General features: G+C 44.4%; 1 protein-coding gene across 1 annotated transcript in view; it reads right to left on the minus strand.

Annotated features, from left to right (window-relative positions):
* Positions 1-2,552: 2,552 nt before the first annotated feature.
* The window catches only part of LOC137374013 (enhancer of rudimentary homolog), a 48,291-nt gene continuing 33,739 nt past the window's right edge, over positions 2,553-17,104 (minus strand). The window contains exon 5 of the mRNA XM_068039766.1: positions 2,553-3,221. Coding sequence (XP_067895867.1) covers positions 3,119-3,221 — 103 coding nt within the window. The 3' untranslated portion in view covers positions 2,553-3,118. The remainder of the gene's footprint in view (positions 3,222-17,104) is intronic.

Consider the following 17,104-nt stretch of genomic DNA (forward strand, 5'->3'; position numbering starts at 1 on the left):
AGGTAATACATGGTAGCTGTTCACAACATACAGACATTGCAATAGGAGCACTGTGACCAGGGATCTCGCTCACATTCATTCCTCAGATTACTCCTGGAGGGCGGGTAAGGCTGTGATGCTTCCGATGGTCGAGTGACCCACAGCCACTCAGTTTAGGCTCAACCTAAGTAACAGGTGAGGCATTAGCAGGCAGCTTCTACCCAAAGTATCAAACCCAGCACAGGCTTACAACTGTGGGAGCGTGGGGAGTTGGAAAAGGGAAAAAAAAAATTCAATCATAAAAGCTATACATTTTAATTCAATCTCTGTGCCATTATTGCTCAATTTCCAAACCAGTTTCTGATAATCAGGTTATTAACAGTCACTGCTCGAGTAAATTGACCTTGATATAATATAGGACCTGAATGATTGATGTGCTCCATTATTCGATTCCAAACTACAGTCTTCAACCATCGCTTCAACAGGACATGCACATCAGCCAGTGTTGTGTTGGCCAGCCTCCAGATTTGTTCATACAATCAAGGAACTGCCTCACTTGGAGCTTCTAAGGCTAAAAGAGTTGGACTTCACAGAGTAGCTCCTTTATATAAATTGGACCCTGGCAAGCGGGGAACACATGTAGCTGTGATTCATTCATTGTAGAAAATATTTCCATTCAAGCCTTTAGATACAGAATCTCAGCACAGAAGGTGGCCATTTGGCCCATCGTGCCTGTGCCAGCTCTTTGAAAGCCCTATCCAATTCGTTTCACTCCTCTGTTCTTTCCCCAACAACTACTATGGGAAACAAGCTCAAGCTCCATTCCGAGGTCCAGACGCACTAATGTGCTATGTGGGGGAGACAGAGTTGTTGCAATTCCAAAGCACTCAAAAAGCCTGACTTTAAGTGTGTTTAGTATAACAATGCTAAGCGATGAGGTGATCTCAACAAAAAACTTGAAATTTTCAAAATTGCAAATAGACAGATCTGCCATTTTCGCCAACTTCAGCATGATGCCACCGCCAAACACATCTTTCCATCTCCTCACCGCATTCCGAAGGGACCATTCTGTTTGTAATACCCTGGTCCACTCCTCAGTCACTCCCAAAACCCCCTCACCTTCCCACAGCACCTTTCCATGAAAGCGCTGGAGATGCAACACCTGTCCTTTTACCTCCTCTCTCTTCACTGTCCAAGGCCCCAAACACTCCTTCCAGGTGAAGCAGCGATTTATGTTTACTTCTTTCATTTTAGTATACTGTATTTGCTGCTAATAATGTAGTCTCCTATACACTGGGGAGACCAAATGCAGATTGGGTGACTACTTTGCGGAACACCTCCATTCAGTCCGCAAGTGTGACCCTGAGCTTCCTGTCACTTGTCATTTCAATTCTCCATCTTGCTCCCACTCTGACCTTTCTGTCCTTGGCCTGCTCAGTGTTCCAATGAAGCTCAACACACGTTCGAGGAACAGCACCTCATCTTCCGACGGGGTACTTTACAGCCTTCTGGACTCAACACAGAGTTCAATAATTTTAGATCATAACCTCTGCCCCCATTTTGTTTCAGTTTTCTTTGCTAGTTTGTTTTTTCCCTCTTATTCCTCTCTTATTTCCTTTACGTTGTTTTTGAGTTGCAGTTATTCAGGATCCTGCCATTCATACCTCCTCCAGCCACATCTTTTGTTTCTTTAAAAGCAAAATACTGCAGATGCTGGAAATCTGAAATAATTTTTAATATTTGTCAGTTCCGAAGAAGGGTGACTGACCTGAAACGTCAACTCTGCTTCTCTTTCCACAGATGCTGCCAGACCTGAGTGGTTCCAGCATTTCTTGTTTTTATTTCTTTTGTTTCTTTACTAGCCCATTACCACTCCCTTTGACCTTGCACCATGAAACCTTTTGTCATTTAATCTCTTCTGCCCTCCACCCTATCACAGACCTTCTCTTTTGTTCTTCTTCCCATCCTTCTCTCTTTCACTTGCTCAAAACTTATTACATTTCTAACTTTTTCAAGTTCTGATGAAAGGTCACAGACCTGAAACGTCAACTCTGTTTCTCTCTCCACAGATGCTGTCGGACCTGCTGAGTATTTCCAGCATTTTCTGTTTCTATTTCAGATTCCCAGCATCTGCAGCATTGTGCTTTTGTATTGATAGATAGTATCCAGTAAGGGTATCAAGGGATATGGGGTAAAGGTGGGCAAATGAAGTTAAGGCCCACATCAATGATCTAACTGAATGGCAAAACAGGCTTTAGGGGCTGAATGGCCACTTGTTCCCCTGTTCAAACTACAACTAATGTAACTAATTTCATTGGAGACTCGAATGAAAATGTCCTCCTTGCCCTTTGAAGAATCAGATGCTTGCTAGTGCTGTGTAGATGGTCTCTCCCTTTCTGCCACATTTCATCGACAGCAACTAACAGAAAATTTAACAAACTCTTCCAGAAGCTGCAACTCTTAAGCAGTGTGGGTTTTGAGAGGGAGAGGCAGAAGAGGATTAGATCTGTGCCAGCCATGGGTTGTTAGGCAGAGCCAATTCAATGCATTTTAAAAATTAAAACAAACGGTGGTATCGTATGAAATTTTATTGCTAGCCAAAAATTACAAAAAAATTGCATAAATTAAACTGCAGACAGTATACAGAACTCTTCAAAGTTATTTCATGCACTTTTTCCAAAAGGTCACAGTGCAAATGTGTTCGGAGCACACAGCATACAAGAAAGTCAAGGGGAAGTGGGGGAAAGACAGAGAGAGAGATGTGCCTTGGGTATTGTGCTTTACTACACAAGAAACAATATGAACCAGAAACACAGTAGCAGTACATTCTAAAACAAGGTATCCAAACCAAACCTTCCAGGTGTCCACTCACTAAGTGCAGAGTGAGACCACACGATGCTGGCATTGCCCACTGATGAAGAATTCAAAACCACACTTATAACCACTGTCTAGCATGGACACCTGTTACAAGTCAGTACAAAATACCTTTATTATTCATCGACCGTATATTCCAATTGCTGCCCAATTCTGTTCTAAACTGAAGTGAGGGCTTGCAGCTCTGCTTGAACACAAAGACTCAGGAAGTGTATTCTATACGTGCCTGCTGTGTGACCTCCCTGCACCGGAGTAGGAGCTTCACTTATTTCCCTGCTTGCTGAGCCTGTCTGCGCAGCAGAACGTAGATCTTCTCCTTGATCCAGTCCTTGTTGTAGGGCTGGTATGTCTGGGTGTCTGCTCGGTAACTACCGTTTGCGGGAGAAAAGAGAAAGACAAGACAAATCATATCTCACAATTCTTTCAGCAATGGTGCTTTGTAACGATGACCGAAGGGAACAAATTGAGTTTCAAACTGTACATGAAAATGAAAGAGATCCAGGAATCCTGATAAATTGAAGCTGTTGCAACAATGCTCAGTGGAAGAGAGTAAAGCAAATCAGATGTTGGGATATATTAAAAAGTCAATGCTGAGACAAAGAGGTAATCCCAAAACTTTATAAATCACTGGTGCAAACATACTTACAATGCTGTGTACAGTACTGGTCACTGTGGTACAGAGAAGGATATTCCCAAAAATAACATTTCAGGACCCAATATCTGAGTAATTTGAAACATGATGTCGCATGTTTGGGAGGAACAGGTGATTTGGTCCTCTGGTTCCCAAAGCTCTCCAGCACTGGGGTTTTCCTCCCCTCATGTCTGGGTCTGGTGTAGACTCATTAATAGAGATTGATTACAGTAATCAGTCAATAACTCCATTATCATCGTAACATGTGACTACCAGGATGGTGGAAGGTGAACTAGATGGATCTTGGGCTTTTTTTGATCTAATAATTCCTATGTTTCTATGAAGCAGAGAACACATTAATCTCTTGAATAATAACACACAAACACGTTCTGATCAAGAGCTGGTTATGAAGGCTAATAAGTCTACTTCCTTTCAAAGGATTCGCCCCACCTTCTGTGACAGGGGAGGCAGAATGATCAGCTTCAACGTCACTCTAGATGCCTCAGGTGATGTCTTCTTTTACATGCCAAACATCAATTCCTCTCAGCAAAGCTAAACACCATAAAGCTCCAGACTGGATACTGTGCTGTTCTCAAGAACAAGCACCTACACAGGATCAATGGGCTGAATGGCCTTCCTCCATTCTGTTATCACCTGAGCACCTCTCATACTCCCATGGACAGGATACATGAAAGACAGGCAATCTTCACTCCTTATCATCTCTCTTAGTAATCAATGACACTACAATCTTCCTTCGAATGTTCTTCTCATTCCAGTCAGCTTTCTCTTACACAATCAAGTGTTCAAAGGCCAAGTTTGGCATCACCTCATTACTACTTCCTAATTTACCTCACCTTCATTGTCGCCTTGGTGATTATTTCTTTTTTGCTTCAATGGAGGAAGCAAAATGAAAAGACACTTAACCCACCCTTTCAGACTGCAACAGAAAGCACCGAGGTGCTTCAGATCCAAATCTGCCAAGAACAAGAATAGTGACAGCAAGAATTTCAACAACTCTGTTTTCTTCCTTTACAAAGTGTTGGTGGGAGAGTCAGATCAGCAATTCATGAAGCAGCAGTTTGCTTTTAGTAAAAAAAAAATTATCCATTCAAGGGATGTGCGCGTCGTTGGCGAGGCCAGTATTTATTGCCCATCCCCAATTGCCCCGAGGAGGTGGTGGTGAGCTGCCTTCTTGAACTGCTGAGCATCTGATACAACAGAGGGCTTGCGAGGGCAGTTAAGAGTCAACAGCTTTGGTGTGGGACTGCAGCCTTACATGGGCCAGGTCAGGATGGCAGATTTCCTTCCTTAAAGAAAAATATACCAACTCTCCTGGTTTACCTTGAATTTGAAACTGGTTTCAAATGCAAGCGTCTCCTGAGAGACAGGAGAGGAGTCAGCCAACCCTAATCCCTCCACTGTTAATAGGCTTGCTGAGCAAACTAGCAGAGGGAGTCATTCTTGCAGCCTAAATCCAAACTGCTAGTTCGGTCTGGCAACAGACTACTGCGAAGCCCATTATTCTCAAATGTAAATCTCTTTCATCTTGATGGCAGGAGATTGTTAGAAAATACATTTCACAACAATTACTCACAAAAGCCAAATCACTGAACAGAAGAAATATAAAAGGAAAAATCTTCCAACTTGATGGTTCAGGTACTTTTACTCTGAACATTGAGAGCCAAAAGGAACAGGGGGACAATAGGGAGTCAGGCAGGAAATAAAATCAGCACATCAGATGTTTATGGGAAACGAGCCAATCCAAGAAACATTTGCAACTATTTATTTGAAGATAATTCAAATAAAGAAATTGTGAACCATACATATAGAGATTTTGCCTTTACTAGAATAAAAGGAACTTGCATTTCTACAGTGCCTTTCAGAAACACAGGATGTTTCACAACCAATGAAGTACTTCTGAAGTCACTGTTGTGATGAGGGAAACAGCAGCCAATTTGTGCACGAGCTCCCACAAACTACGAAAATGGTCAGCTAGATAGGGGACAGACCAGCGTTGCTATAACCATCGCCAGGAGACCCGCATGGTGTGTTGCCTCCCTGATACCAGGGTAAAGGACATCACTGTGAGGGTGCAAAATATCAATTGGGATAATCTTAGAGTAAAGGGAAAGGAGGTGGATGAATTTCTGAAATGTGTTCAGGAGAACTTTCTTGACCAGTATGTTCTTCGTCATACGAACATACCAATTAGGAGCAGGAGTAAGCTACTTGGCCCCTCGAGCCTGCTCTGCCAATCTGTAAGTTCATGGTTGAACTGAATACTCCACTTTCCCGCCAACCTTTCACCCCCTTGCTCATCAGGAATCTGCCTTAGAAATATTCAAAGACTCTGTTTCCACTGCTTTTTGAGAAAGAGTTCCAAAGACTTACGACCCTGAGAAAGAATTTCTCCTCATCACTGTCTTAAATGGCGACCCCTTATTTTAAAATAGTGACCCCTAGTTCTATATTCTCCTACAAGAGGAAACATCCTTCCCAAATCCACCCTGTCAACATCCCTCAGGATCTCACATGTTTCAATCAAGTCACTTCTTACTTTTCTAAACTCCAGCGGATACAGGCCTAGTCTGTCCAACCTTTTCTCATAAGACAACCCACCCATTCCAGCTATCAGTCTAGTAAACCTTCGCTGAACCGCTTCCAACACATTTACATCCTTCCTTAAATAAGGAGACCAATACTGTACACAGTACTCCAGATGTGGTCTCACCAATGCCCTGTATAACTGAAGCATTACCTCCTTACCTTTGTATTTAATTCCCCTCGCAATAAACTATAACATTCTATTAGCTTTCCTAATTACTTGCAGTACCTACATACTAACCTATGCGATTCATGCACTGGGACACCCAGATCCCTCTGCATCTCAGAGCTCTGTAATCTCTCACCATTTAGATAATATGCTTCTTTTTTATTCTTCCTGCCACTACCAAAATGAACAATTTCACATTTTCCCACATTATACTCCATTTGCCAGATCTTTGCCCACTCACTTAACCCATCTTGATCTCTGTCGCCTCCTTATGTCCTCTTCACAACCTACCTTCCTACCTATCTTTGTGTTATCAGCAAATTTAGCAACCATACTTTCGGTCCCTTCATCCAAGTCACTTATATAAATTATAAAAAGTTGAGGCCCCAGCACAGATCCCTGTGGCACATAGAGTTATACAGCACAGAAACCAGCCTTCCGGCCCATTGTGTCTGTGCCAGCCATCAAGCACCTAACTATTCTAATCCCGTTTTCCAGCACTTGGCCTGTAGCCTTGCATGCTATGGCGTTTCAAGTATTCATCTAAATACTTCTTAAATGTTATGAGGGTTCCTGCCTCTACCACCTCTTCAGGCAGTGCGTTCCAGATTCCAACCACCCTCTGTGTGAAATTTATTTCCCTCAAATCCCCTCTAAACCTCCTGCCCCTTACCTTAAATCTATGCCCCCTGGTTATTGACCTCTCCGCTAAGGGAAAACGTTTCTTCCTATCTAACCTATCAATGCCCCTCATAATTCTGTATATACCTTAATCATGTTCCCCCTCAGCCTTCTCTGCTCTAAGGAAAACAACCCTAGACTTTTCAGTCTCTCTTCATAGCTGAAATGCTCCAGCCCAGGCAACATCCTGGTGAATCTCCTCTGCACCCTCCCCAGTGCAATCACATTCTTCCTATAATGTGGTGCCCAGAACTGTACACAGTACTCCAGCTGTGGCTTAACTAGCGTTTTATACAGCTCCATCATAATCTCCCTGCTCTTATATTCTATGCCTCGCTGATAAAGGCAAGTATCCCATATGCCTTCCTAACCACCGTATCTACCTGTGCTGCTGCCTTCAGTGATCTATGGACAAGTACACCAAGGTCCCTCTGACCTTCTGTACTTCCTAGGGTCCTACCATCCATTGTATATTCCGTTGCCTTGTTAATCCTCCCAAAATGCATCACCTCACACTTCTCAGTATTAAATTCCATTTGCCACTGCTCCGCCCATCTTACCAGTGATGTAACATCACTTGTTTCATCTTGCCAACCAGAAAATGACCCATTTATGCCTACCCTCTGTTTCCTGTTAGCTAGCCACTCTTCTATCCATGCCAATATGTTACCCCCTACACCATGAGCTTTTATTTTCTGCATTAACCTTTGATGTGGCACCTTATCAAATGCCTTCTGGAAATCTAAGTATAGTACATCCACTGGTTCCCCTTTATCTACAGCACGTTACTTCCTCAGGCCCCAGACTAGCCGTGGCGAGAGCAAAGGTGGGGATATAGTGAGCGGTGACCAGAGGCCACAGATTAGCAGCGGTGAGAGCAGGAGCAGAGGCAGGGATAGACAGCATGCTAACCCGATGCCCCATATTAGCAGGAGCAGAGGCGGGGATATAGAGAGGGCTAACTTTGGACGGCGCAGTGGTTAGCACCGCAGCCTCACAGCTCCAGCGACCCGGGTTCAATTCTGGGTACTGCCTGTGTGGAGTTTGCAAGTTCTCCCTGTGACCACGTGGGTTTTCGCCGGGTGCTCCGGTTTCCTCCCACAGCCAAAGACTCGCAGGTTGATAGGTAAATTGGCCATTGTAAATTGCCCCTAATATAGGTAGGTGGTAGGGGAATATAGGGAAGGTGGGGATGTGGTAGGAGTATGGGATTAGTGTAGGATTAGTATAAATGGGTGGTTGGCACAGACTGGGTGGGCCGAAGGGCCTGTTTCAGTGCTGTATCTCTAAATAAATAAATTGGTTCATCATGATTTCCCTTTCACAAAAGCATGTTCACTCTGCCTGATTACCTTGACCTTTGCTAAGTGCCTTGCAGCAACATCTTTAATAACAGCTAACATCTTCCCAACTAGAAAGGAGGCATTGCTGAATCTGATGTTGGGGAATGAGGTGAGATATGTGGCTGTATGGAAGACCTGGGTAAGAGCAATCATTATATCGTAAGGTTTAGATTAGCAGTACAGAAGAGCAAGGAACTATTTCAAGTTCCAATTTAGAAATTTTAAAACGCCAACTTCAACGGGATGAGAGGAATATAGCTCGGGTAATATGGAACTAAGGATTGACAGGAAAAACTGTAATGGAACAATGGGTGATCTTTGAGGAGGAGATATTTCAGGTATAGGCGAGGAACATTCCAACAAGAGGGAAAGGCAGGGGAACCAAAGCCAGGGCCACGGCTCTATGGATGATAAGGGAGACAGAGAATATGATGACGCAAACAAAGAGGGTGCATAGCGCATGTCAGATGAATTCTTCAAGTGAGAACCAGGCCAAATGCAATAAGTTGCGCGGGGAAAGGACGAGGAAAATAAGATCAGCAAAATGGAAGTTAATAACTGGATTGCTCTAGAGAGCGCTTGCATGGACATGATGGGCTGAATTGCCTCCTCTTGTGATGTAAAGACTCTATGATGCTGTAAAGTTGGTTGCAGGATAAATATTGGCCAGGACACCAGGGAGAACTTCCCTTCTGTTCAATCTTTCCCATTCAATCGAGAGGGCAAACAGAACCTCAGCTTAAGGTCTCATCCAAAAGACAGCACCTCCAACAGTGCAGCATTCACTCAGTACTGTACTCGGAGGGTTGGCCTGTATTACATGCTCAAGACTCTGGAGCGGGGCTTGAACCCATAACCTTCTGACTCAGGAGAGTACTACCAACCATGCTTACAAGGTAGCCCCATTTTACCAAACTAAGTTACTGAATGTAAAATCAGGTGGGCTCTCTTACCAGTGGATGCTTCACCACGCACCTAATCGTTCTGTATTGGCTAAACCCAGTCAATCCAATACCCATAGGACAGCTACCCCAGCATCAGATCACCTTTCTCTATTATTCTATTTTTTTTATTCATTCATGGGATGTGGGCATCGCTGGCTAGGCCAGCATTTACTGCCCATCACTAATTGCCCTAGAGAAGGTGGTGGTGAGCTTCCTTCTTGAAACGCTGCAGTCCTTGGGTGTAGGTACACCCGCAGTGCTGTTAGGGAGGTCCATGATTCTGATCCAGCGACAGTGAAGGAACAGCGATATAGTTCCAAGTCAGGATGGTGCGTGGCTTGGAAGGGAACTTGCAGGTGGTGGTGCTCCCATGCACCTGCTGCCCTTGTCCTTCTAGGTGGTACAGGTTGTGGGTTTGGAAGGTACTGTCGAAAGAGTCTTGGTGAGTTGCTGAAGTGCATCTTGTCGATGGTACACACTGGGGCTACTGTGTGACAGTGGTGAAGGGAGTGACTGTTGAAGGTGGTGGATGGGGTGCCAATAAAGCAGGCTGCTTTGTCCTGGATGGAGTAGAGCTTCTTGAATGCCGTTGGAGCTGCACTCATCGAAGCAAGTGGAGAGTATTCCACGATGCTCCTGACTAGTGCCTTGCAGCTGGTAGACAGGCATTAGGGAGACAGGAGGCAAGTCACTCGCTGCAGAATTCCCAGCCTCTGACCAGCTCTTAAAGCCACAGTATTTGTGTGACTGGTCCAGTTCAGTTTCTGGTCAATGGTAACCCCAGGATGTTGATAGTGGGGGATTCAGTGATGGTAATGCCACTGAACATCAAGGGGAGATAGTTCGATTCTCTCTTGTTTGAGATGGTCATTGTCTGGCACTTGTGTGGTGCGACTGTTACTTGCCACTTATCAGCCCAAGCTTGGATGTTGTCCAGGTCTTGCTGCATCTGGACATGGACTGCTTCAGTATCTGAGGAGTCGCAAATGGTGTTGGACATTGTGCAAATATTCCCACTTCTGACTTTATGATGAAGGAAAGGATATTGATGAAGCAGCTGAAGATAGTTGGGCCTACAACACTACCCTGAGGAACTCTTATAGTGATGTCCAGGGACTGAGATGATTGACCTCCAACAATCAACCATCTTCCTTTGTGCCAGGTACGACTCCAACCAGTGGGGAGTTTTCCTCTGATTCCTACTGACTCCAGTTTGCTAGGGCGCCTTGATGCCACACTCGGTCAAATGCTGCCTTGATGTCAAGGGCAGTCACTCACACCTCATCTCTTGAATTCAGCTCTTTTGTCCATTTTTGCACCAAGGCTTTAATGAGGTCAGGAGCGGAGTGGCCCTGGCAGAACCCAAACTGAGTGTCACTGAGCAGGTTATTGCTATAAACACCCAACCTCATTACCAGACTTAACCCAAGTTTGGAAGGACAAAATCTATAACTATACCACTGCCTTTCACTATTCAAGTGAATAAACTTTTACATGACCATTGTAAGGCTAAGTTGCAATAAAGATACCATTCAACTTAAGTCATCCATTTGCAACATAGCAATGGTGGATGCAAGAATTCCTATTTGTTTCTGCTACTCAGTGGCGCATTTCAATACCACAACAGCCTCTTCCACTGATTGTAACAAGGTACTGGAAGTTTGAGAATTTAAAGCAGTGCTGAGGCTGTTCTTTCAGGCTCGCTGAAGGTTTGAAGTGCCCTCCCCTGCAAAGACCAAGGAGTCTGCTAAATTTATGGATAACCACAAAAATCTAACAGCCGGGGTCACGGGACACGTGTCCCACCGGGCCAAGAAAGTGCCCAACCTCACTAAAACAGAAAATAAGATCATAGAATCTCAGTGCAGGAGGTCATATGGTCCATTGTGCTTGTGCTGGCTCTTTGAAAGCCCTAGCCAATTAGTCCCACTCCCATAGCTTTGCAACTTTTTCCCTTTTCAAATATATATCCAATTACCTTTTGAAAGGTACTATTACTGCTTCCACCTCCCTTTCAAGTAGTGCATTCCAGATCACAACACCTTGCTATGTAAAAAAAAAAAATGCTCATCTGGCCTTTGTCAATTATCTTAAATCTATGTCCTCAGTGCCAGACTACTCTATTCAAACCTCTCAATTCTGAACACCTCTACTGAATCTCTTTTTAACTGTTTCTACTCTTAAGGAAAACAATTCCAGCTTTTCATGTCTTGCCCTAGTCCCTCGTACCATTCTAGTAAATCTCCTCTGCACCCTCTCCAAAGCCTTGACATCCTTCATAAAGTGTGGTGCCCAGATTTGGATATAATACTTCAACTGAGGTCCACCCAGTCTTTTATAAAGGCTTTTCATAACTTCCTTGCTTTTGTACTCCATGCCTCTATAGCTCAAAAAGGATATTTAAAATAAAACAAAAAATCCTTATCATGTCCTCCCACCTTTAGGATGGCACAGTGGCGCACTGGTTAGCACCACAGCCTCACAGCTCCAGCGACCCGGGTTCAATTCTGGGTACTGCGTGTGTGGAGTTTGCAAGTTCTCCCTGTGTCTGCGTGGGTTTTCTCCGGGTGCTCTGGTTTCCTCCCACATGCCAAAGACTTGCAGGTTGATAGGTAAATTGGCCATTATAAATTGCCCCTAGTATAGGTAGGTGGTAGGGAAATATAGGGACAGGTCGGGATGTGGTAGGAATATGGGATTAGTGTAGGATTAATATAAATGGGTGGTTGATGGTCGGCACAGACTCAGTGGGCTGAGGGCCTGTTTCAGTGCTGTATCTCTAAACTAAACTAAACCTTCAAAGATTTACGCGCATAGACCCCCAGATCCCTCTGTTCCTGCACACTCTTTAGAACTGTGCCATTCCGTCTATATTGCCTCTCCCTATCCCCTCTGCCAAAATACATCACCTCACACTTCTCTGTATTAAATTCCATTTGCCACTTGTCTGCCCATTCCACTAGCCTATGTTCTGTTGCAGTCGATTGACGTCATTCTCACTGTCTGCCACACCTCCAAGTTTGGTATCAACAGCAAAGTTTGAAGCTTTACTCTGTATTCCAATATCCAAATCATTTATGCACATCAAAAAAAGCAGTGGTCCTAGCACTGAGCCTTGGAGAACACTGCTGTCGACCATCCTGCAGTCTGAAAAACAACCATTTACCATGACTTGCTGTTTTCTCTCCTTTCATGAGCCTCAATTTTCTTAACAAGCCTTTTATGCAGTGCTTTGTCAAATGCTTACTTAAAATCTAAATAGACAGCATCCATTGCTTTCCCTTCATCAACCTTCTCTGTTACTTCATCAATAAATTAAACTAGATTAGTCAAGCATGATCTGCCTTTTATAAATCCATGCTGGCTATCCTTAATTAACTCAAACCTGGTCATGTGCCTGTTGATTTTTTCCCCCTAATTTTTGTTTCTAAAACCCTATCCACTACTGATATTAAACTGACCAGTCTGTAGTTACTAGGAATGTCCTTACACCCTTTCTTGAATAAGGGCATCACATTTGCCACTCTCCAATCCTCTGGCACCTCCCTCGTATCTGGGGAAGACTGGAAGATTATGGCAAGCCCTTCTGCTATCTCCATTCCCACTTCCCTTCGAAATCTGAAATGCCAACCATCCTGACCAGGCAACTTATCTCAAAGCATAGCCAGCCTGTCCAGTATGTCTTGCCTATCAATTTTCACCTCATGCCCTGGCTTTGGTTCCCTGACCATTCACTCTTGTTGGAATGTACCTAGCCTGCACCTGAAACATCTCTTCCTTAAAGATCACCCATTGTTCCGTTAGTTTTTCCTGCCAATCTTTGGTTCCATTTTATCCTGTCTAGATCCCCCTCATCCAATTGAAGTCAGCCTCTTCCAATTTAGATGTTCTACGTTAGATTGTACCTTGCTCTTCTCCTTTACTAATCAAAACCTTATGATACAATGTTCACTTGTACACAAGTGTTTTCCATAGACACTTGGTTCACCTCATCCCCCAGCACGAGATCCATCAATGCTTCCTTCCTAATTGGACTGAGAACATACTGATCAAGAAAATTCTCCTGGATGGAAACAGAGGGATACGGACACAGGAAGTGAAGAAGGTTTTAGTTTAGACAGGCATCATGATCGGCACAGGCTTGGAGGGCCGAAAGGTATGTTCTTGTGCTGTACTGTTCTTTGAATTGCTCCCCCTCCCTCCCCTTTACTCTAACATTATCCCAATTGATAGTTAGGTCATTAAAGTCCCCCAATATCATCACTCTGTAGTTCTTGCACATCTCGGTGATTTCCCTGCAGATTTGCTCCTCTGTTTTTCTCACTATTTGGATGCCGTTAGAAAAGTCCCAGTAATATGATCATACCCTGTTTGTTTCTCAACTCGAGCAAATGGATTCTGTCTTTGCCCTCTCAAAGGCATCCTCTCTTTCCAACACTACAATGTCTTCCCTAATCAGTACTGCTTCCCTTTTTTCACTTTCCTATCTTTTCTGACACTGTATCCTTGAATATTGAGCACCCAGTCCTCACCATTTTTAAGCCACATTTCTGTTATTGCCACTACATCATATTCCCACACAGCTACTTGCAGCTAGCATCAGTGGTGAGAGCGAGAGCAGAGGCGTGGATATAGAGAGTGGTGACGCGAGGCCCCAGACCAGCAGCAGTGACGAGAGGAGGAGCAGAGGCGGGGAATAGAGAGTGGTACATGCATTCTAAACCTGACTATGTATTCCTCATAGTTCTTCTTAGTCTGCCCCTATCCAACACACCCACTCCTTTATGAACCTTATTTTTATTTTTACCTCTATATGCTGGTGCCCAACTCACTGCCACCATCACACTAGAGAACCTGCCCGCGAGGGTATTGGTCCCAGTCCTGTTGAGGTGCAACTGGTCCCTTTTGAATAGGTGCCTCCTGCCCCAGAACTGGTCCAAATGTCCCAAAAATCTGAAACCCTCCCTTAAGCCTCAAGCCACACATTCATATTCTCGGCATTGCATGGCACTGCAAATAATCTAAAGATTACGACCTACTTTAAGTTTCCTCCCTAGCTCCTGAAAATCTGATCACAGGAACTCAATATTTTCTCTCTCTCGGTCATTGGCACTTAAGTGCACCACAAGTTCTGGATCACTCCCCCCGCAGAATATTCTCTCTCCGTAATGTCCTTTACCCTGGCACCAGGAGGCAACACACCATGTGGACTCACGATGAAGATTACAGAAATGCTTGTCTGTCCCCCTGACTATGGAATCTCCCAGAACGACTGCATTTCTACTCTTCGCTGTTTCCTCCTGTGCCCGTTGGTGCCACGGTCCGGACTGCAATCCTTCAAGGTGTCGTCACTCCCAGCAGACTCCAAAGCGGAGCACTGGATTCAGAATGGCACACACCCTGAAGGCTCCTGCACTTCCTGCATCTTCCTACTCTTCCAGATGGTCACCTATCCATTATCCTGAACTCTCACTGTCTGTTAGGCGACCACCTCCTAGAACATACAATCCAGGGAACTGATCCTCCCTAATGCTCTGCAGTGACTCCAGCTGCCTCACGCTTCCAAATCTAGAGCTTGAGCTCAAGCAGCTGGAGACGCTTCCAATACATCTGGTCCCCAGGACACATGAAGTGTCCTGATGTTCCTACATGGTGTAGGAATTGTAAGCAACAGGTTACAGCTGCCGATCTAAAGCTGCTCTGTGCTAATTAATTCACTTAGCGTTTTACTTAACTCAAGTGAAAATTTGTAATTCCCCAGCTCTTAGTTTAAACCAATGCCCTAGTTTAGAAAAAAAAATACTCACCAACCACTTATCAGCTTTCCTGTAACGTCACACCTTGATTTTATTTTCAAACTCGTTTTGAACGTGCCCCATCCGCTCCTTACAAAGCTCTCTATATCCCCACCTCTGCTCCCACTAGTCTGGGGCCTCGGGTTAGCGCTCTCTCTATTCCCTCCCCCCCCCCACCTTTGCTCCCACTCACGCCATGACTAGTCTGGGGCCTAGGATCACTGCTCTTTATATCCCCGCCGCTGCTCCCAATCTCGCAGTTGCTGCAGGTTTGGGGCCTTGGGTCACTGCTCTCTACCTCCTGGCCTCTGCTCCTGCTCTCGCCACTGCTGGTCACTTCAAGTGGAGGCAGCAGATATCTCTTAAATCCATGTGACTCCTTGACCTGGAACACCACCTTGCACTTTTTTCCCCTCCGGTTTGTTTCAGTCTCTCAGTCAGATCCCTGATCAAAGTGCTGTGCTGCTCCTCTCCACTGTGTCGATCCTCTCCCGCTCCTCTCCATTGTGCTGCCCCTCTCCCGCTCCTCTCCTATTGTGCTGCTCTGCCCCTCTCCTGGGCCTCTCCTTTTATTCTTTCCTAGCCAATACCTTGCCATCCTGTCCCTCTCCTCTAATCCTCCACCCAATCATTAGAACACAGATAAATAGATCTGTTTTGATAGTTACGCTGATTAGTAAAGGGCCAATCAGGGAGCTGGGAACCTGCCGCGACATTAGGAAGAACTGATGGGAGTAATAACGCAAGGGAGATAAATTACCATCAACAGCCATGCATTCATTAGCCTATGTACTGAAGCAATTGTACTCTATTTTGTACTGTTACATAAACACATGTTTCTGCTCCTTAGTTCACTCCCTTCTCCCCAGCCCTGATCAAACTCAGGATCCTGATACGAGTATCAGCAGGTTACTAGAAACGTATTACATTACTGCAGACTCAAATATTCACATTGACAAACTGATTTCCAGTTTGGAATTAGCTTCCAGTTTTCCCTTTCCATCTTGAAGGTGGCATAAAGGACACACACATGCCCACAAGGGCGAGCCATTTAGTCCTTTCCCTCCCCTTACCTTAGCTGTAATGCGAAGGAAAACTGCACAGGCACGGAGTGTGACGGCTCTGGTTTAGTGTTGCCTCGGGTGACACTTTGCTTATCAGGGTTAGATTTAAGTTGGATGCAAGTCACTATTTTGAAGTTGTGGGAACTGTGTTGGGGATTTTACAAGTGTGACCCAAATCTAGCATTGCAGGAGGGGAAGGGAGAAGAGAAAAAGAGAAGCAAGACCCAACCATCCCAAAAAATAACCTGCCAACAGCAATCAACCAACTTCAGAGAGGTGTCTCAGCAGCAGTACATAGCATTACATGGTATTTACAGTACAGAAACACAGCATTTAGCCCAACTATTGATGCTCCACATGAGCTCCCACTCACCCTATTTCATCTAACCCCATCAGCATATCCTATTTCTTTCTTCATGTACTTATCTAGCTTCCCCTTAAACATATCTATATTATTCACCTTGTGGTAGTGACTTCCACATTCTAACCATTCTCTGGGGAACAAAGTTTCTCCTGAATTCCCTATTGGTTTTATTAGTGTCTACCCTTATATTCATGCTCCCCAGTTCTTGTGTCACCCGCAGGTGGAAAAATAGCAGTTAGGTACCATTGTTATGTCCTCATCCTCACTAGTAACAGCCAAAGTACCTTCACAGATAAAGAGTTAAATAATTCACAAATACACATTCCCCCCCAAAAGAGCCCTTCAATCAAAACCAATCGTGACCAAGAGGCCATTTTGATCCAAGTAATTTTGGATTAGACTAACTTTTTAGAATGACACTCAGGAGTATTTACCTGCACACCGAGTGCCTTTTGTAAACTCCCTTCCAACGCCAAACCCGCTTGATTAATTCCATACAAAATGTTGAGGTGAAGGCACTCGAAGCTTGGACGACTTTCTTTCTCCCATGGTTTGTAAAATGCATTATTCAGTTTAGTTTATGCAGGAAATGGTTAACAGATTTAAATATATACAACATAGAGCCAGTACCCTTACAAATCTGGAAAAACACAAAG

The sequence above is a fragment of the Heterodontus francisci genome, chromosome 9 (assembly GCF_036365525.1).
Source record: "Heterodontus francisci isolate sHetFra1 chromosome 9, sHetFra1.hap1, whole genome shotgun sequence".
In the NCBI taxonomy this organism is placed as follows: Eukaryota; Metazoa; Chordata; class Chondrichthyes; order Heterodontiformes; family Heterodontidae; genus Heterodontus; species Heterodontus francisci.